The sequence below is a fragment of the Gopherus evgoodei genome, chromosome 11, assembly GCF_007399415.2.
Source record: "Gopherus evgoodei ecotype Sinaloan lineage chromosome 11, rGopEvg1_v1.p, whole genome shotgun sequence".
In the NCBI taxonomy this organism is placed as follows: domain Eukaryota; kingdom Metazoa; phylum Chordata; order Testudines; family Testudinidae; genus Gopherus; species Gopherus evgoodei.
The window spans coordinates 21,110,110-21,131,828 of NC_044332.1; the positions used below are offsets into that span (position 1 = coordinate 21,110,110).

Here is a 21,719-nt window from a genome sequence, read left to right on the forward strand (position 1 = left end):
CCTCCTTATAAGAGTCTACTTTTTTGTTGCTTGCTGATTCATTTCAAATGAGTTGGCACTGTTACCACAATCTTAGCCTCTCTAGAATTTCATCAACATTATCTATGTTTAAAAGGTCAAACCAAGAATAAGTATATTTTTCCATAATTAAGGAATAAATAGTAGGACAAATGTTTACTGTTTTATGCACTGTTGCTACATATCAAAGTCCAGCACTTTGGCATGCTTCAGGGACACTGAATGTTTGTACAGCGAGAAGGGAACCATGCTTTAACCTGCTCTGCCAACATTGTTGTATTTGTAGTGTACGAGGTAGGCCCACAGTCTCTGTGGAAGCCTCAGTTTAGAGTTTCTTTTGTTATATTTCAAGTTTGATACTACAATATTAATGATGGTCCAAAATGAACTTTTACTGAAGATGAAAAGTATAAATATTAAGAAATGGAATATGTTTTATGCATTTCAAGAGAATTTGCATAAAATTCTCTTGACATTAGTATATCAGAATGATTAGCACTATCAGGCTGAATTGCACTCATTCATGAAGGTATTGACTGACAGCTTGCTTTTGAGCCTACCATAGATAAAATTTAAGTTGTATGTACTACAATTCATTTTAAAGGCAGCATGCGATAATAGCGAAATCCCCGCTATATAATGCATCCATGCTAGTGATTTACTAGAATGGACCAACAGAAAAATCAGTATCAAGTGTAGGACCTCTTGCGAGCAATAGCACAGAGTCCCTAATAGTTATTTATTGAAAGTATCTGAGAGATCTGGTTTCAACAACTGCAGTTAACACTGAGCCCAGAACAAATTACAAATGAAAATCCTATTAAATGAGTTCCTCAGTTGTTTATATGGTTAACTTCATTAGAATGATGCTGTCTTTCAGGTGGCGAGGTCTACAGCTTTGGAAAACTTCCCTGGAGGGTTGGTCTAGAGGAAACGTGCACTAAGAGCCCCATCTTAGAAAATGCTTTGATTGGACAGCATGTTACTACTGTGGCAGCTGGAAGCTACCATAATGGAGCAGTGACTGAGAGTGGTGTGGTATACATGTGGGGAAACAATTCTGCTGGCCAGTGTGCAGTGGCTAACCAGCCCTATCTGCGAGAACCAAATCCTATTAGTATTTCTGACTCTGAAACCAGTCCTCTGCTGTCAGTCAGGATTTTGCAGTTGGCATGTGGAGAGGAGCACACCTTGGCACTTTCACTAAGCCGAGAAATATGGGCATGGGGAAGTGGCTGTCAGCTAGGTCTCATAACAACTACTTTCCCAGTGACCAAGCCACAAAAGGTAGAACACCTAGCAGGACGCGTTGTGCTCCAAGTTGCCTGTGGAGCCTACCACAGCCTGGCTCTTGTACAATGTCTCCCTGCACAGGACATGAAACCTATCCCAGAGAGATGCAACCATTGCAGCCAGCTCCTTATTACGATGACAGATAAAGAAGACCATGTAATCATATCGGATAGTCACTGCTGCCCATTAGGTGTGGCACTGGCTGACTCACAATCAGAAAACCATGTCTCCTGCTCCTCACTGGAGACTCTTGAGGGGAAAAGTGCTGCAGGTAGCCAAAGTGAGGATTGTCAGAAAACCTTTGTAGAAGATGAGCCAGCTGCTTCAGAATCAGAGGTGACAAGTGTGCTTTCTAACAATGATGGACAAGAAGATAGTGGTATTTCCAGTCCTGGAAATGTTTTATTTCCTGACAAAAAAGCAGTAAAAGAATACTTGGAGAACCTGTCAGATGACCCATTAAATGACAGCCAGGAGAAAAGCATCAGTACAGAACTTGAACAGGTACCAACCATCACTGGTCTATACGTTTTTCTCTTAATATTTGTACTATATTCATGAAATCTTGTAATATGCTCATGAAAACTAAAGGATTCTCAATATTAACATAATTTTGAAGCTATAGCTACAATTCTGGAGTTATCACAGTGTTTCTTTCACAGTTTTAGGAATCAAACCCAAATACAGAAGTAATTTTGGACTGAGAGTAGAATTGTCATCATGTTTGTTCAGTCCTGAGCCTTTATATGAGCAGCCTTGCCAGATAGTTGTGTGCTGTGGACTGTGCAGTGGTGAGAACCCAATAAAACCCATTTCCCATTCCCTTCTCTAGTGCCTTTAGGATATGTTGCTATCATGTTCAGCTAGATCAGGGGTCTCAAACTCAAATGACCACGAGGGCCACAGGAGGACTAGTGCATTGACCTGAGGACAACATCACTGACACACATTCCTTGCTGCCTCTGGCCCCGCCCCCACTCCACCCCTTCCATTAGGCCTCGCCTCTTCCCACCCCTTCCCTGCACCAGGGGTGCAGGGTGTGGCAGAGGGCTCAGGGCAGGGAGTTGGTGTGTGGGGTGCAAGAGGATGAGAGGTGGGTCACAGGGTTGGGGTGTAGGGTACAGCAGGTGGCTCAGGGCAGGGAGTGCAGGAGGGGTGTGGGATGTAGCAGAAGGCTCAGGGCAGGGAATTGGAGTGCAAGAGGGGTTTAGGGTGCGAGCTCCAGCCCTGCGCCGCTTACCTAGAGCGGCTCCGGGGTAGCAGTGGCGCGCACTGGGGCCAGGGCAGGCTACCTGCCTCCCCTGGCCCCACACCGCTCCATTCCAGGAAGCAGCTGGAATCGTGTCCCTGCAGCCCCTGAGGGAGCGGGGGGGCCTCAGGGTTCTGTGCGTCGGCTGCTCTTGCTGCTCCTCCAGGTACCTCGCATGAAGTTCCCATTGGCCACAATTCCCTGTTCCTGGCCAATGGGAGCTGTGGGGGGTTGGGGGGAGGTAGTGGTGTCTGGATGGAGGCAATGCAGGAGCCCTGTGCCTCCTTCACCTCAACCCCCCCCCCCCCCCCCCCCCCCCGGACCGAAGGGATGTGCTGGCAGCTGCTTCAGAGAGTGGCAGAGGGGGGCGGGGGGAGCTTTGCGGGCCACATGCAAGAGCCCCGTAGGCCGCATGTTTGAGACCCCCTGAGCTAGATCAATATTCTGGGATTTGGCCAGCTGGTATAATACTTGCCTTCCTATGACGAGAGAGACCCCCATCACCCTCACAATTTTGTCTGATTCTTCTTGAGTCAAGCTAAGGATTTTAGCTGGATAGTTATCTTTTTATACAAGTAGAAGGATCCAAATTTTTTTTCCCTATTTGCTCCACTTTGGGAGACCTCACCAACAGTATAATGAGTGGTGAATTAATCTTCCATGTGTCAAACTTACGTTATGACTGTTGGAAGACAGCAGTAATCAGCAGACCTTTTAGTAGCCATCGGAAGAGAAACTCTTGATTTGACTTATCGAATCTGCAAAAATGTATTGCTATTTTGGAGGGTTAGGGGAAGAGGAAAGGTGATTTGATGTGTAAAGAAACCACCAATTTCAAACTTTTTGCCTATATGTCATCTCTCAAACTATGAAATAATCACTTGGTTGATTTAAGACTATTTAAGTGATGTAATATGTAGATTATTCTGTAGACGACTACACCAGATTTCTGTCCATCAGTGTTGTCTCCCCATCCCTACCCAAGGTCTGTCCCATTAGATAACTTTATGCTAGGGAAGTTTTGTTTTTGCTAGGAAAATCCTTTGTATTGCTAATGGTATCTCACTATACAAGCAGCATGGTGGTTTCACAGCTGAACTTGGAAAATTACTGCAGTAGCTGCAGATACTCTGTGTGAGTCAGTTTCTTGAGCTTATCTTTTGTAAGTATGTGAGATTTCTTCTAGAGAGGCCAGTTCCATACTCCCACACCGTTGGATTTTGGCAGTTAAGGAAGAGGAGGTGGTAAAAGTAAAACAACTCTTTATTTTCAACAGTTGTGGACTCCTCTGAGGAGTAGAAAACAACTAGTCTCCTGCTCATTTTCTTGTCTTCTCCCTCCTACTCCCCCAAATATTTCTGAAAATACTTTCTCACGGACAGTTCACATAAATACAATATAGTATTACCTCAAAGCCTTTAAGACTCAACTGAATCTTAACACCATGCAATATATGGATGCTCTTTGAAGAGGAAACATAAGCACGGAAGGTGATTGTGTAATGTTTCACTTACAGTGGCAGTTAGAGGTTTTCCCTCTTGATATAGCTTCTGTACTCAAATGGACTGTATCTTTCTGGGTTGCTTGGCAGTGTTTGTAGCCTGCTAGTTTATCCTTACTGTCACAGTTCAGGGCAACTGCACCTATTCCCTCTTTATGGTCCACCATGGTCATTCACTCTAGGCTCCCAGCTCCTTAGTTTTCTCCTCTCTTGGAGAAGGTTTTCATTTCTCTCTTCCTCCTTACTGGGGTTTTTGCAGACTGCACCATTCACAGTCTATACTGTGAGTTCCCTAGCAATTCAGACTGCCTAAGCAGGCCTGCTTTGCTTTCACCTCAGAAGCTATCAACAGCATAATTATCCACTGTTAGAAGTTGCCAAAGAGCCTTTCCTAAGCAAGCATATTTATCCTGAAGGTGAAATTATTACAGAGAGAACATATTAAAAGAAATAAAAGAACTTATCTGCATGCTAGTAAGCTTACCAGAGATCACTCCGCTGCAACCAGGGCTCTAGCAGATGGGAAGTCCCTAAAACCCCACAAAGGAGTTTTTCTGTGGTTACACATTCATAACATCTTTTGCTCAGAGCAAGAACCCCCATGAATCTGAGTCACTCCTTTAGACAGGTTGGGCCTTTGATCTTGGGACCCTTGGAACAGGTAATCAGCAGACAGTAGGGTTCTCCTCAAGGTGTACCTTTTAAAAGGTTGGGTCTGAAGGTTAGAATTTGCATTCCCTCCCTCCTAGGTATTTCCTAGGAAACCCACTCAACTAAAAGTTCATTCTTTTCTGGTACATTTGTATAAAAGAGTCCTTTGAAACTCATAACACTTCTCAGGGTTTACATTAGTCATATCTGTCTTTTCCCCTTACAGACATTATATTTTATTGTGGGATTGAATACAAACATTTATGTTTTTAATACAGTACTCTCCTAAAATCTTAAACTTAATTCAGTAAGGTTTGTCCACAATATTGCAGGAAATTGTCACATCTGTCATACTTGTATTTCATAAATAAGAGTTATTCCAGTATCCTTTAGTCTTCCTTATTCACAAGGAAGATGTCAAAAGAATCCCTTTTTACAGGGAGGCTATAGGCAGCCTTGTATTAAGGGACCTATGTGAAGAAGGGAAATGGGGTACTGCCTTTTGTATTTAATGTCTGTCAATAGCTTGAAAGCTGTATTTTTGATAGGACTTCAGTATACGGCTTTTTATATAGTGACTGGGTCTAATTGGCTGACTATAACAGTAAACTTTAGATGACTGTCCTCTGATCTTTACCAGAGCCATAAGTTCTGAGGTCTGCCTGAAGAAACCTCTCTGGTACATTCCTGTTTATGATACTGCTGTCTGTATAAAGCTTTATTAACAATTTTTAACTAGATGTCTGTTTGTCAGTATGAGCAAAGTTAATCATTTGTTTTCCTTTGATAAGCTTTCCCAACTGTCTGCTTATAAAGGTAGCATGTTTGATGATATACTGTAATCAACAGCAGAGACTTGAATTAAAAGGCACATAGCTAAAGTTTTACAATCCCAGAATTTAACCCCTCTTTCTATATTTGTTTGCAAAGATCCTAGTTATTTTTTTTCAAAATATGCATTCTTCTCTTAAAAAAACGAACAAAAAAAACAACACCACACACACACACACACACACACACACACACCACTGTCCCAGCACGAATTAACAACCCTTCACTGCCAAACCAATATGAAATAGAGAAACTGTTTTGTACAGAAACAGGTACTGGTTTCCGGCTTCCAGCTATAAAGGATTATTATGAAGTGTAGACTTAAACTACTAAAAAGTTTATTGACAGTATCTGATAAATGCAACAGAGGGTGTAAGAGTACTAGATTTATTTATGGTCACACTATTGCCCTGGGTTGGGAATTTTGATAGGTTTAATTGATTTCTTTTTCTGTTTTTAGCCTTCTCAAGAAGAAGAACTCATTGCTTGTCTCCCCGGCCCTCCAGGTGTAAGTACATCTGCCTTGAACAGCTTGGTGGTCTCTTGCGCATCAGCAGTTGGTGTGAGAGTTGCAGCTACATATGAAGCTGGGGCATTGTCTCTGAAGAAAGTAATGAACTTCTATGGCACAACTCCAGGTGAACTAGGTTCTCAGTCTGATAGTCCTTCCCCAGGTCCGGAGGGGCTGAAGGACACTCGAGAAGAGCAAGTCAAACTGGAATCAATGCAAGGAAAGAAGAGTTCTAGCCTAGTGGATATTCGAGAAGAGGAATCTGAAGGAGTCAGTCGAAGACTTTCCCTGCCTGGCTTGTTGTCCCAAGGTAAGATAGTGACTAGGAGGAACCAAGAGACCAGGGAGAGTTAATGTAATGTGGTAATTGCTAGTTATGTGTCTTATTTAACAATATTACCTACAATAGGAACACAGATTCAAACCCCCTGCTGAGATGTGTGTAAGGAACAGTCCTTCCGACCTTGTTGAATGTGGAGAGAGAGAGGAGAAGACTAGTGGGAAGTGCATGCTATTTGAGCAAGACAAAGGACTGTTCTTTAACCTTAAAATAAGGATTATCCCAAACGCATTGTGGTGCCACTTTTGGTGATATGGATTGATGTTCATTACAAAAGGGACTCACTTCATGTAGGCTGCATAACAGATGTCAGTTAATCTGACCCTCTGTCACTACTGCTCTTGATTGGTTTGGAGCCAATGGTTTAGAAAAATTCCCTGTCCCATTACCAAACTTCCCAGCCACGTGGTTGTCTCCTTTCTTGCTTTTAATGTTCTGAATATGCAGTACTTTGTGTAACACACACTGGTAAGGCTGAGTTCAGTGACACTCTTTCCAATCTTACAGAAATTAATCAGAAGATGTATGATCTCTACGGGGTAGTTTTTCTTTCAGGAAAAATACCTTATTGGCAGTGAACGTCACAGGTCATATTCACTTCAGTGTATTTACATACTTTGCGTTTACAGCTATTGAAAGGAAATAATGGGTAAACTCTGTTTAATACCTAGATCTGTGTTAGCGTATGTGCTGTTACAGCTGCCTTCAACTATGTACCTTTTTGCTCTCCAGCATTACTAAATCTTAAGTAAAATACCTAAGAGGAAGCTTTTATCAGTGAAGTCAAGTGACTCAGTATATGGTACCCATATCATATAATACACTAGCTCTGTGTAAATGCCATGTTTAATTTAAAACAGGGATAAACTAGTGTTGTCTATCTTAGTTTCTGTGTGGGGCTTTTTAAAAATAAGAAAACTGATTCTAGTTTCTCCTGATCTGCTTCTAGTTTCTCCAAGGCTCCTAAGAAAAGTAGGACGGGCAAAAATGAGGACAGTGGCTCTGACCCCAACCTATAGTGGTGAGGCTGATGCACTTCTCCCATCTTTAAGAACTGAGGTGTGGAGCTGGGGGAAAGGGAAGGAAGGACAGTTGGGACACGGTGATGTCCTGCCAAGGTAAGATTTCAGTGGCAAAAAGCTAATCTTACCCCACGGGACAATGGGAGTTTTTGGATGCTCAAAACTCTTGAAAGTCTGTCAACTACCTGAATATAGTCTTAAGACCCCAAAGGTAGGCTCCTGTTTTTGAAAATCTTAGTTTTAACTATTACCACTAATGTGATTTATGCAGGATAATTAGTGGCCTTGAAGGGCAAAATCCTGGTTTCAGTGGCAAAGTCAATTGTGAAATTATACCTAGTGTCAGAGGAGCGTCTCAGTACCCTTCTCCTGATGACTAAGCTAGTTTATCACCAAAGAGCTTTGTGATCTCTGGTGCTGTGGTGCATGTTTGTTCTGTTTCAAAAATATACAAAATATTTTATATTGGGTGTTCCCTGCCTCTTACGTTTCATGCTGAGTACCCCTGATTCCGTTTTTGTATGGGGTGTTACAGGCTTCAACCATTATGTGTAAAAAGTCTGGACAGCAAAGAAGTGATACAACTGTCGGCTGGTGGCCACCATTCCTTGGCACTCACTGCCAAATCACAGGTATGAGGATAACAGTCACTATTATCATGCATCCACAGCATAGTTGACTTGTTTGCTGTTTTCTGGATTGGTCTTTATTTTATGTGCTTCCAGGCTCTGTGTTCTTATGTGGAATGAGAGTCTTGAATGGTGTGCATGATACATTTTTTTATTGTTTTTGCATTAACTTTGTGCATTTTGTATGAGCATGTGTCCTTGCTGCTATGCTTACAAGAATGTTATAGTTTGAGTGTGGTTACCCCTTTCCTCCCCACACGCATAAACACAGATGAGGAAATGTTGCATCTCCCTAAATTTCTCTTCAGCTGCCCCTTCAAATATAGATATTTTTTTTTGTTTAAAATTTTTGCCCAGAGTGATATTATACATATGTGCGTAAATGTAGCGTTTATATATGCTGTTTGTCACGCTGGATTTACTCTGTGTGCATGCAAACTATTTTTTCCCCCCATGTTTTTACACAGGTATATTCGTGGGGTAGTAACACCTTTGGCCAGCTTGGTCACTTAAATTCTCCAACTACTGTCCCTCGCCTTGCTAAGGTACTGTCATCTTATTTCTGGATTCTATATCTGTTTTATAAAACAGGCTCCTCCCAGAGCAGAGAGTCTTAAGGAACTTTGAAAAACTGTATGACCTTCTTTTGTTAAAATACGTCCACAAAAAGCTTTTGGCACTGCTCTAAAGTTGCAAAACCTTTTGGTTTCCATTGTTACTCTGATCTCCAGATGATCCCATGATAACTGGCAGCAGTGTTATTTAAAGAGGCACTGTTAATATAAAAAACATCACTTTTACATGAAGTTAGTCTCTGCTGAATTATTTAAAAAAAGAATTGTGACATGGAGTTACAAACAGAGAAAGTTATCTTACATTTCTTTCAGACAAGTTTCCTTTCTGTTAAATTTCCTCTTCCACATTCTTAATGCTCCAATGTTCTGACTTTAAACCCTTATTTGTTTAGAAACAAAAATTTCCAACATGTTTAGTCTTAGATTTTGTAAAGTATGTTTTTAAAAATATATCTGCCTCTTTGCCCAAATCTAAAATACTATTCCTTGAAAGATAATTTTCAGATCTGATGTTGATAGCATAAGTTGTCTCTCCCCAGTTATTCATCTTTCTCCCTCAAAGTTCTGGTAATTCTCAGACTATAACCTTAATTAAAGCTGTTCATTCACTTTATCCTAATCACCTAATTACCATTTTTGTCATTTGTCTATATATTTCTGGAGATGTTAGTCATGCCTTACACAAGAATCAGTTTGTTGTGATTGGCTTTAGAAGCAAATTCTTTGATCAGATATGTGTATCCAAATGATGAGTTTAGGTTCAACTAAACCAATGGTTTTCAACCAGGTGTTTGGGTCGCCCAGGGGGCTGCGAGAGGTTTCAGTGAGGCCACAAAACAGGGCCAGCATTAGAGTCGCTGAGGTCCAGGGTAGAAAGCTGAAGCCTCACTGCATAGTGCTGAAGCCCAGGGCCCTGAGCCCCGCCGCCTGGGGCTGAAGCCAAAGCCTGAGAAATGTAGCTTGGTGGCGGGGCCCTGTTGCAGGGCCCTGGGCAATTGTCCGGCTTACTTCCCCCTAACACCAGTGCTGACTTTTATATTCAGAAAACCAGTTGTTGTGGCACAGGTGGGCTTTGGAGTTTTTATAGCATGTTGTGGGGCCCAGAAAGAGAGAGGTTGAGAACCCCTGAACTAAACCACTTGTCTGTGCCCTTAGTTGTTTCATTCAGCCAGGCAAATATCAGCCACACAACTAGGAAAGTTCTGCAGCTCCCCTACAAACTAGTAGATAGGAACTTAAATGGTTGTCTCTTATGCTGTTGGAATTTGTATAGAGAGCAGCATCTGAACCATCTCCATATTTGTCTGTTTGCTTTTAAATTACAAAACAAATTTTACAAAGCATCAGGCATGGGGTACAAGGATTGAGACATGCCACGTTTTCAACAAGACACAGGCATTTTACTTGTTAAGGAGACCTATGTCCATCTAAAGAATGTCAGTCCTTGCAGGATTCTTATTGGTGCTCAGCCTTCTTATTTTTGTGTAGAAACAGCTCTTGTGTGAGGTTGAGGCTCACTTCTCTGATAAGTGGTGGATACTATTCTTTCCCCCCCCCCCCGCCCTCCCAAAAAAAAAACAACAAAAAAAACCTACAGGTGTGTGATGATAGCGGAGTCTGGAGCACAGCAGCAGGACCAGATTATTCCCTCTTCTTAGTGGATGGAGAAGATTTCCAGCCTGGATTATATTACAGTGGTCGAGAGGAGACTAGGGAAAATAATTCACCCGGAAACAACTGCAATAAGAGTCCAGCTCTGTTGCTAGCCTGTAGTAAGGTGAGTACTACTTGTTCCTTCTGTTTGGCTTAGATAGTACTGATGCTTTCTTGAGATGGCTCTGTGTTTCTTCTAAGAAGATCTTTAAGATTTAACTAAATGGGAATTAAAAAGTAGAGATCTGAAACATTGTCACTATATGTAGCTGAAACTGAGTTAGTGTTGATGGAGCTCCACAGTAAGTCATAAGAGCTCACGGTGACCTTTATAGTGAGGCATCCTGCTTTATAGAATCATTAGTTAACTGATAGAGTAGGAGTAGTATTGCAGCCTTGATGATACAATTTAGTGTAGACACCATAATTAGCACTGTAATACTGTCACGGAGTGTGGGGGAGTCCGGTCCTGCACCCCTCTTCCTGGGACCCACAGTGACTCTTAGCCAGCCAGTAAAACAGAAGGTTTATTGGACAACAGGAACATAGGTTACAGCAGAGCTTGCAGGCACAGTCAGGTCTCCTCCACCGAGTCCTTCTGGGCTTTCAGGGTGCTTGGATCCTAGCTAGGATACCCTGAATTCCGCCCATCCAGCCCCAAGCCCAAACTCAAACTGCTTCCCTCCTGCCACTCCCTTCCTTTGTCCCCTTCCCGGGCAAAGGGGTTGACCTTTCCCCTCCCTTACCTAGCTCAGGTTACAGGCCCTGGCGTCGTCCATCCCCTAAAGTCCTCCCCTGGTTTCCCACTCCCCACACAGACAGTCCCTACTGCATCACATCTCTCCCCCCTTCGAGACTGAACTGAGCAGGGTCACTCTGCCCAATGACCTGGGGAAGTTCAGGGCCCCCTCTCCGGGACAACGCATCTGCTGTCAGGTTGGCACTTCCCTTCACATGAACCACGTCCATGTCATAGTCCTGCAGGAGCAGGCTCCATCTCAGGAGCTTGGCGTTGGCTTCTTTCATCTGGTGCAGCCAGGTGAGGGGAGAGTGGTTGGTGTACACGGTGAAGTGTCGCCCAAAGAGATATGGCTCTAGCTTCTTAAGGGCCCACACCATGGCCAGGCATTCCTTCTCGATGGCCGCGTAGCTTTGTTCCCGGGGTAGCAGCTTCTTACTCAGGTACACGATGGGGTGTCTCTCCCCCTTTTCATCCTCCTGCATTAACACCGCCCCCAGTCCCGTGTCTGAGGCATCGGTGAACACCATAAAGAGTTTGTCAAAATCTGGGTTTGCCAGAAGTGGGCCACTAACCAGAGCCTCCTTCAGCGCCCAGAAAGCCTCCTGGCACTGCTCAGTCCAGATCACCTTGTCTGGCTTCCCCTTTTTGCACAGTTCAGTGATGGGGCCGGCTATGGCACTAAAGTGGGGCACGAACCTTCGATAGTACCCCGCCATCCCAATAAAGGCCTGGACCTGCTTTTTGGTTTGGGGAGCAGGCCAGTCTCTGATCACCTCCACCTTGGCTGGTTCCGGCTTCAGGCAGCCGCTCCCCACCCGATGGCCCAGGTAAGATGCTTCAGCCATCCCCACCTTGCACTTCTCAGCCTTTACTGTTAACCCAGCCTTTCAGAGTCGGTCCAGGACTTGTTTAACCTGGGACATGTGGTCCTCCCAGGTCTGGCTGAAGACGCAGATGTCGTCAATATACGCCGCGGCAAAACTCTCCATCCCCCGCAGTAGCTGATCCACCAGGCGCTGGAAGGTGGCTGGCGCTCCCTTGAAGCCGAAGGGCAGGGTCAGAAACTCATAGAGCCCCAGGGGGGTGATAAAGGCCGATTTCAGCTTGGCATCTGCGTCCAGCGGCACTTGCCAGTAGCCTTTGGTAAGATCCATAGTGGTGAGGTACCAAGCACCTCCCAGCTTGTCTAGGAGCTCGTCAGGACTGGGCATAGGGTAGGCATTAGATACGGTGATGGCATTGAGCCTTCAATAGGCCACACAGAACCGGATTGACCCATCCTTCTTGAGGACCAGCACCACTGGCGAGGCCCAAGGGCTGGAAGACGGCTGGATCACCCCCAAAGCCAGCATGTCCCTGACCTCTCTTTCAAGATCCTGGGCAGTTTTACCAGTGACCCGAAAAGGGGAGCATCTTATAGGGGGATGTGACCCGGTCTCCACCCGGTGGACAGTCAAATTAGTGTGTCCAGGCTGGTTGGAAAACAGCTGTCGGTATAGATGCAGCACCCCCCTGATCTCAGCGTGCTGGCCCGGGGTCAGTTGATCAGAGAGGGGAATCGCCTCCAGGGGGGAACCAGCTTTTGTCCCAGGGAATAGATCTACTAAGGGGTCATCTCCCTGCCCCTCCCAATGTCCACACACGGCCAACACCACATTCCCCCTGTCATAGTATGGTTTCATCATGTTCACATGATACACCCGACGGTGATGTGCCCGGTTTGACAGCTCCACCACATAGTTTACCTCATTCAGTTGCTTGATAACCTTGAAGGGCCCTTCCCAGGCGGCCTGGAGTTTTTCTCCTCACGGGGATGAGAACCATCACCTGATCCCCGGTGGCGAAGGCACGGGCTCGTGCTGTGCGGTCATACCAGACCTTCTGCCTCCTCTGGGCTCGGGCCAGGTTCTCCCTGGCCAGGCCCATGAGCTCGGCCAGTCTTTCCTGGAAGATCAGGACATACTCCACCACTGACTCTCCCTCGGGAGCGGCCTTCCCCTCCCATTCGTCCCTCATCAGGTCTAGGGGCCCCCTTACCCGCCTTCCATACAACAGTTCGAAAGGTGAAAACCCAGTAGATTCCTGGGGTACCTCCCTGTACGCGAACAGCAGGTGAGGTAAGTACTTGTCCCAATCCTGCGGGTGCTGGTTCATAAATGTTTTTAGCATCATCTTCAGCGTCCCGTTGAACCTTTCTACCAGCCCATTAGACTGGGGGTGATACGCCGAGGCCCAGTTGTGCTGGACCCCACATTTCTGCCATAAGGACCGGAGCAGGGCCGACATGAAGTTGGACCCCTGGTCCGTTAAGACCTCCTTGGGGAATCCCCACCCGGCTGAAAATTGTCAGCAGCGCATCTGCCACTGTGTCTGCTTCAATAGAGGACAAGGCCACCGCCTCGGGGTAGCGAGTGGCAAAATCCACCACCACCAGGATGTATTTCTTCCCTGACCAGGTCGTCTTGCTGAGGGGTCCCACTATGTCCATGGCCACCTTCTGGAAAGGTTCTTCTATGATGGGTAAAGGCCTCAAAGCCGCTTTCCCCTTGTCCCGGGCCTTCCCCACCCTCTGGCAGGTGTCACAGGATTGGCAGTACTGTCGGACATGGGTAAAGACCCCAGGCCAGTAAAAGTTCTGTAGCAGCATCTGCCTGGTGCGCTGGATTCACTGGTGCCCTGCGAGAGGGATGTCATGGGCCAGGTACAACAGCTTGTGATGGAACTTCTGGGGAACCACCAGCTGCCTCCTGATCACTCATGACTCTACTTCCCCTGGGGGAGCCCATTCTCGGTACAGGAACCCCTTCTCTCACAGGATCTTCTCCTTGCAACCTCTCCTCATGGTCTGTACCGCACTAAGGTCAGCCCGGTCCCTGTGCTTCTGCAAGGAGGGATCTTTCTGCAACTCGGCCTGGAACTCAGCAGCTGGGACAGGGATGGGGACCAGCTCTCTCTTGTTGGCTGGGTCTGAGGCCGCAGCCTCTCTGAACCATGCCCCTGGGCGTTCCCCACTCCCTGGGTTAGGGTCCTGCACCTCGGATCGAGTACCTTCCCCGTTGTCGGGGTGCAGTGCTCTTTGCCGACTCTGACTACGAGTCATGACCAGGGCACTCTGGGTGTTACTAGGCCAGTCCTCGAGGTCCCCTCCCATTAACACGTCAGTGGGCAAATATTGGTGTACCCCCACATCCTTGGGGCCCTCCTTGGCCCCCCATTTCAGGTGTACCCTTGCCACGGGTACCTTGAATGGGGTCCCGCCCACACCCATCAGGGTCAGGTAGGTGTCGGGCACCATCAGATCTGAGGCCACCACCTCGGGCCGGGCCAGCGTCACCTCTGCACCCATGTCCCAGTACCCAGTGACCTTCCTCCCATCTACTTCCAGGGAAACAATGCACTCTTTCCGGAGGGGCAGCCCCGCGCCCACCCGGTAAACCAAAAACCCGGAGCCTGGAGCATCCACAGGTGGCATGTTGCCAGCCCCCCTTTCCTGGGAATGTAGCCCCTCCTCCGATTGGGTTTTTACCCAGTCCACCCTCTGCGGGTTGGGTCTGCTTGGTCTGTCCCTGAGCTTGGGGCACTGGGCCCGTATGTGACCTCGTTGGCCACAGCGATAGCAGCCCGTGTCTCGTGGGTCCCCTTGAGTGGGTTGGAGGGACCTGACGCTGGATATTCCCCTTTTGGGGGGGTTCTCCATAAGCCCCCTTTGGGAGGTCCCATGATGACTCTCTCTCTGCGTTGAGGCAGGCCTGCTCCTTCGAGACTCCTCCCTGCCATCCCCTGCCCGACTGTCCACAAATTGGTCAGCCAGCTGGCCTGCATGCTGCGGGTTCTCCGGCTTCTGGTCCATCAACCACAGCCTCAGGTCAGACGGGCACTGCTCATACAGGTGCTCCAGTATGAATAGGTCAAGCAGGTCCTCTTTAGTTTGGGCCCCAGCTGTCCACTTGCGGGCATACCCCTGCGCCCGGTTGACCAGTTGTAGGTATGTGACCTCACGGGTTTTACACTGGCTCCGGAACTTTTTCCGGTACATCTCAGGAGTCAGCCCAAACTCGCGGAGCAGGGCCTGTTTGAACAGTTCGTAGTCCCCTGCCTCCGCCACTTTCAGTCGGCTGTACACCTCCACGGCTGTGGAGTCCAGTAAGGGGGTGAGAACTGCGATCCTGTCTGCAGGGTCAACCCTGTGCAGCTCGCAGGCATTCTCAAAGGCCGTCAGGAAGGTATCTATGTCCTCCCCCTCCTTATGCCAGGGCAGCAAGTGCTTATCAAAGCTCTTTGTAGGCTTGGGTCCGCCCTCACTCACCGCAGCCAGGGCCTCACTTCTCCTCAGCTGGGCCAGGTCCAGCTCATGTTTACGCTGGTTCTCCTTCTCCTCCTGCTCATGTTTACGCTGGTTCGCCTTCTCCAGCTCTTGCCTCTTTAACTCGAGCTCCTCCCATTTCAGCTCCCTTTCATATTCCAGCTGCATCCGCTCCACGGATGCCGAGCGTTGCCGGGAGGATCCCCTGCTGGGGGGTGAGCTTCGCCAGGAGGATCCCCTGCTGGCCGGGGGTGTCACGGTGCCCTCGGTATACACTGGGCTCCTCTCCTTCCCCTAGGCCTAGGAAGGGGGGGTCTCGGGAAGCCCTCGTCCGCCGGCTGACCACTCCCAGCGGGGACAGACACTGGTGCCTGCGCTGCATCTGCCCAGCTGCTTCCCTCAGAGACAGGGCTCCGTTCATTCATGCGGTCTCCCTGCTCCAGCTGGGCAATCAGCTGGTCCTTGCTGAGCCTCCCTGGGCGCAGCCCCCTCTGCTTGCATAGCTCCAGCAGGTTGCACTGGCGCCGCTTGGCATACATCTTCCTGCTGGCCACTCACAGGCCGGGGTGCTCACCGCTCCCCACGGTTTCCAGGGGGACCCCTAGTGCACCAGCCCTTCGTGAGGTCACCACCTCTCTGCCAGGGTCGAGCTGCAGACTCCTCCGCCCCTGGGACCGCTCGCTGCAATCCCCCGGGGGACCCTGTTACTGCAAAGTCCTTCTCACTGGACACACACTCCCAGGGGTTAACCACCCCTTCATTTTACTGCTTCCCAGTCACTTACTGCAGGAAGCGCCGTCCACGGGGTGCAGTATCTCCCGCTGCTGCCACCAGTTGTCACGGAGTGTGGGGGAGTCCGGTCCTGCACCCCTCTTCCTGGGACCCACAGTGACTCTTAGCCAGCCAGTAAAACAGAAGGTTTATTGGACAACAGGAACACAGGTTACAGCAGAGCTTGCAGGCACAGTCAGGACCCCTCCACCGAGTCCTTCTGGGCTTTCAGGGTGCTTGGATCCTAGCTAGGATCCCCTGAATTCCGCCCACACAGCCCCAAGCCCAAACTCAAACTGCTTCCCTCCTGCCACTCCCTTCCTTTGTCCCCTTCCCGGGCAAAGGGGTTGACTTTTCCCCTCCCTTACCTAGCTCAGGTTACAGGCCCTGGCGTCGTCCATCCCCTAAAGTCCTCCCCTGCTCTCCCACTCCCCACACAGACAGTCCCTACTGCATCACAAATACTACTACTCCTCAATCAGTTAACTTGTGTCTTTTGCATCAGAAAGGGAGCTGATTGATACAGCTCTGAAAAAAATGAGAAAAATGGAATAACGTGCTTCCCAAACATTGAAAAAGAGAAGAAAAAATCTTTTCTTCTACTAAGGAGAAATTATTTGTTTGAGGATGGAATGTGCTGTGTGTGCATGAAGAAACTGAGGGAAAGCTAAATCTAAAACATTTTGCAGTTTTGAAAGTAGCTGAGTTCATGGTCAGTTTCTCTTTCATGAGTTAAGGGTTATCTTTCATCTCCTAGGCCCTGTTGACACTTGTAAAATTACCAGTAGTTGACAGCGGATGTTAAATACGGGTTCCTCACTTCCTCCTTTCTATCATTCTCCAATCAGAAAGCATTAAAAATGGGTAGGTTGCTAGCATAGATGGGTGGGGAAGAAAGGGAACAGATAGCTGACACTCATTAGTTGACAGTGGGTAACTTTCCTAGTATTAGATACGCTCTTGGACATCAAATTATTTATTACCAGCAAAGATCCTAATCTGCCAGTCTAGGTTTTTATACTGTGCTCATCACCTTGGGTTACTTTTCATTTTGTATTAGGATACTATGTTAAAGCAGTTTCTGGTTTTTTTTTTCTTTCAGTTAGGGTACATAAGCAGCGTGACAGCAGGTGGGGACAAGTGTTTGGCCTTGGTGGACAGAAACATTATGGGATATATTGCAAGCTTGCACGAGTTGGCTTCCACAGAGAGAAGGTTCTATTGCAAACTGAGTGAGATCAAATCTCAGGTCCTCAGACCCCTTCTAGGTTTAGGTAAGATAATTCCTTGAATCGATGATCATATCTTCACTTCCCATGATGAAATTGTGTGTGTGTTTGTGTGAAGGAATTGCATGGATTGGGGACCCCAGTTAGTCTGAAGACATTCACTAGGTGATAACATTCTTTGAAATAAAAAATTCTAATAGCGGATTAAGTGCCTGGATTAATTCCCATTATTAATATACCTGTTACTGTTCTTTTGGAAATGTACGTTATTTCTTTCTTATTTCTTACAGATAACTTGGGCACTGCAACTACGGTCCAGCAGTTGCAGGATATGGCAAGCAGGTTCAGCAAGCTGTGTTATCTGATTGGTCAACATGGAGCCTCTCTGAGTAGTTTTCTTCATGGGATAAAGGAGGCAAAGAGCTTGGCCATCCTGAAGCATTCTAGTCTCTTCTTGGACAGTTATACAGAGCAAGTATTAAAATCTGTCTCATACTGAGTGTCTGCAGGTTTATTCTGTAGAGCAGAATATCTCTGTAATAAGAGAAGAATAGATTATAAGGAGACTGGCATAAGGAAACCTCAGTTGCCAAGCATCATGCTAATGTTCTACAGATTAATATCTTGCAATATAAGGGCTGGTGTGCACTGAAAACTTACTTTGGCATTGCTACCTGTCTCAAAGTGAAAAATCCACACCCTTCAGAAATGTAGCTATGCCAACCTAAACCCTGATATATTCTGTGCTAGGTCAATGAAAGAATTCTGTTGACCTGGCTACCACCTCTTGGGAAGCTAGATTAGCTGCAGCAGTGGGAGCACAGCTGTAGTGCTGCAGTTGTGCCACTGTAGCATTTTAAACATAAATAAACCCTAACTCAAATAACTTACAATAAGATTTTTTTTCCCTTAAAGAGCTCTCCATGCGTTAAAACTACAGATTTCAAGTCCTTTGTCTATACAGTGTCCTAGACCTTTTTGATGCTTAAAAAGAAAAATGTCGTGGTTCACTTATTCACATTTGATTGGCTGGCTGCTGCACGTACATCTACTGGAAGTAATATTGTGAAAAAGTTTGTTACAGAACAATTTATCTCTGGCATCAATATAATACATATACTATAAAGGGTTTTATCAGTTTAATCTGAATCCCCCCCCCCCTTTTTTTTTTTTTTTTTTTGAAGATAATTCAGCCTCAGAGGCAATTATGCAAATACATGTGTAAGTTGCCTGGTACAAGAGCAATACTTAACTATGTACACGCATTTGAAAACTAGCTACAAACGTCTATCCAAAAGCTGGAGCCATTCTAGTTTCTAGAATAATTACTTTAAAATATCCTAGCCCTTTTTTCTTCCTTCCCAAGGCACTAATCGCCATATAACAATTAAAGATAGCACTAAGTATGCAATCGTCTGTATTTGGATTAATATATTTTAAAACAAAAATAATCGAAATAACCGGTTTCTTTCCCTCTCTTGATGTCTGAGATGACAATTTTCATGTTTGTCTGCAACAGTAAATGGCACTTGGTTTCTGTTAATGAGCTGAACTGACAATACCAGCAGATACAGGTTTTTTGCTCAGCAAAAAATAACATATAAAAAAAACAAAACCCCATCATGCATCAGTACATCCCATGAGTTATTCAGCAACAGACATCTCCCCACCCTCTCTGTTCCTGTCTGTTCCAGATACAACTTTTCCTGTGACTTGGTTCCCAGAGCTGATTCTTACTATTAGTTTTTTATGTAGTTGGTGCTTCCCACATTATTGTTGACTAAAAGGGGGCACTGCTTCTGGCAGGGTGGGTTTTCTTGGTTTCTCTATTTTTCATTCTCATCTGGGATCTCTGCATATTCTTTCTTAATCTCCTCTTGTTTTTCACCTCCAGTCTGCTGCTGTTTTTCATCACTGCTGTCTTTCTCTTCAGCTCCTTAATGCTTTTCTTCATCTTCCTCTGCATATTTCTCTATCCATTCTACTCTATAGGTTTATACTTCACTTGTCATGGTCGTATCAGAGTGCCTTCTTGTAGTGCATTAAGCAACGTGGCTAGTATCTGTCATATGTTCTGTCAACTTCTCTCCAGGTGGAGAAGTGTGCTGTGGAGTGTTTTTGTTTGGGAATTTATTTTTAATCTATAAAAATAGGGTATAAACACATGTTGCCATATATTCATGTTGGAAAAGGCTAGGTGAAAGGCATGCGCATTGCACTGAGAGCAGACGTGGTGAAGTTTGTGATGGTCCTTTGTTCCGATGGGAATCTCTCCTGCGGCCCCAGACACTGCAAACTTGCTGCTTCCCAGCCAGTCTTTCTAGGCTACCTTTGTAAAGCCATTTTCTGTCTTTTCCTATAGGGAGTCTTTTTTAATCTAGATATTAAAATATAAAGTGCTGTTCTGTAGACACTACTTTCTTCCTGTGCTTGCTGCACTGTTTATAGAGTTTAGTGTTACTGGCTGTTGCGGTGGAGACATTGAACCTGAACTGATGTTAACATCTCTGAAAGTGCATTGATTTGTGATATGTTTTTTCCCAAGTCTACAGATTCAGTTTCTGATCTGAGGTTTGACAGAGACCTTAAACTCTTTCAAGTTGTCCTTGATCGTAATACTATAGTATTGCCAATAGTGACACTTTTGCCACTATAAGAATGACAGACATGGTAAAGAGGGGCTAGCCTGTTGTCAGGCAGATTGCAGGGTAAGGACCAATTACTCTTTGACTTCAGTTTAAATCCTATCTTCTTGGTTCCTTGCCATGTTGTTGGTTCTCTCTCTCACACTCACACAGCAGGATCTGGCTGTCTTCAGGCCTCCCACTTTGCAGAGCATAAACAGCAATTTTACCCCCTAAAAGGGGCATATCTGGCAACTTGCTTAAATTGCTAAATTAGCTTTTAGAGGTCTTCTGATAATTAGCACCTTCTTTTCTGAAGCACCTTAGCAAAGCTGCTTCATTTCTAGGTAAAATCGCGGAATGACTGAGAGAACCAATTACAAAACTAAGAGGTTCAAACAGTACCTAAAAAAGTGCACACATTGAATACTCCACTTATATATTGAGGGGGACTTGTGCCTTTTTGAAAAGTAGTGCAGTCAAAGCAGCAGAGGTAGAGAGAACCTCCCTCTCAGCCAGGCGTCGCCCAAGTTGGAGAACCGAGTCCTCTTCAGCCCCTCAGACTATCAATAGAGCAGATGTTTTAACAGCTTTTCTACCCTTACTCCCCCACCCATATAAAGGAAAGCAAAGCTGGATTTTATACCTCACAAAACTGTTGATTATGGCAGACACCTCTGTGGCCTGCCTTGTATCTCTAGCAGTTGATGAGAAAACAAAGATTCAGAGTATTCAGGAAGGTTACAGTTACTTCAGAGGCCTTGGGTATATATTTGTCTTTGGGGAAACAGGGAAGGTTTGTGTCAGTGAAGACCTTCTTACTGCCTCACTTCCTTTCTTAAGTGCTTTTCTAAACATAAAAGTTATATTGCTGTAACTATATTGGTATTTTTTTAAACCAAAGAAATGGTGGTTATACTGCTAAAAGTCTTAATTGTAGACCAAGCCTAATTATTTGTATAGTTTTGCCTTCCCCTTATATATAATGCTTTGATGTATGAAGACCTGTGGAGCGCTTTAAAAATCTGCTTTGTGTGTGTGTGTGTGTGTGTGTGTGTGTGTGTGGTGGGTTTTGGGGGTTTTTTTTTTTTTTTTTTTTTTTTTTTTCTCTCTCTCCATAGAAATCTCAGCAATGTTATCTTTAATGAAGATATCCTTTGTTCCAAATGTTCATTGGGTACTGATGTTACACCCATTTTTAAAACAACAGTTCAAAACAGTAAGATTAAAAATGCCTTTCCTCTCTATTCCTGTGATATCATAAGTTGATTAGTTCTTCAGTCACCATAGAATCTCCTGTGGTTGACACAACCTGACTTTCTCCATTTGTCCTTGGGGGGGGATAAGTGGGGGAAATACTTTCAAGTTTTCTTTTTAAAGTCTAAAAAAGGTACACGCTCAAGTTATTTTTCTTTCCAGGTGACTTTTTAACCTTTACTTAATGCTTCCAAGATAGGGCTTGTCATTCTGCATTCAGATATAAATCCCCAGGCTCCTATCTCTGATCCTCAGGAAAACCAAAACTGTCCTCACTGATCTGGATGAATATTTTTGTCTAGCTGCACACAAATGGAATTTTTCTTTGACTCTTTAGAACTGTATGTCTCTAAACATAAACAAAGAAAGAAGCCCAAGAATTTAGTGGCTTGCTTTTTTTTTTTTTTTTTTTTTTTTTTAAGCAGTCTTGTTTTTTAGTTCATATTCTTTTTCCTCTCCGGAAGACAGAGTCTAGCAAGGCACTAGTCTGAGAGAATAAGAGAGCTCATAGTTCAAGATC

At 45.5% G+C, this 21,719-nt stretch overlaps 1 protein-coding gene across 9 annotated transcripts in view; it reads left to right on the forward strand.

Annotated features, from left to right (window-relative positions):
- The window catches only part of ALS2 (alsin Rho guanine nucleotide exchange factor ALS2), an 80,457-nt gene that overhangs the window by 15,400 nt on the left and 43,338 nt on the right, over positions 1–21,719 (forward strand). For all 9 annotated transcript variants that reach the window (XM_030579258.1, XM_030579260.1, XM_030579265.1 and 6 more), the window contains 8 exons: positions 899–1,815; positions 6,004–6,364; positions 7,344–7,512; positions 7,952–8,048; positions 8,513–8,590; positions 10,218–10,397; positions 17,192–17,363; positions 17,609–17,789. In XM_030579258.1, coding sequence (XP_030435118.1) covers positions 899–1,815; positions 6,004–6,364; positions 7,344–7,512; positions 7,952–8,048; positions 8,513–8,590; positions 10,218–10,397; positions 17,192–17,363; positions 17,609–17,789 — 2,155 coding nt within the window. The remainder of the gene's footprint in view (positions 1–898; positions 1,816–6,003; positions 6,365–7,343; positions 7,513–7,951; positions 8,049–8,512; positions 8,591–10,217; positions 10,398–17,191; positions 17,364–17,608; positions 17,790–21,719) is intronic.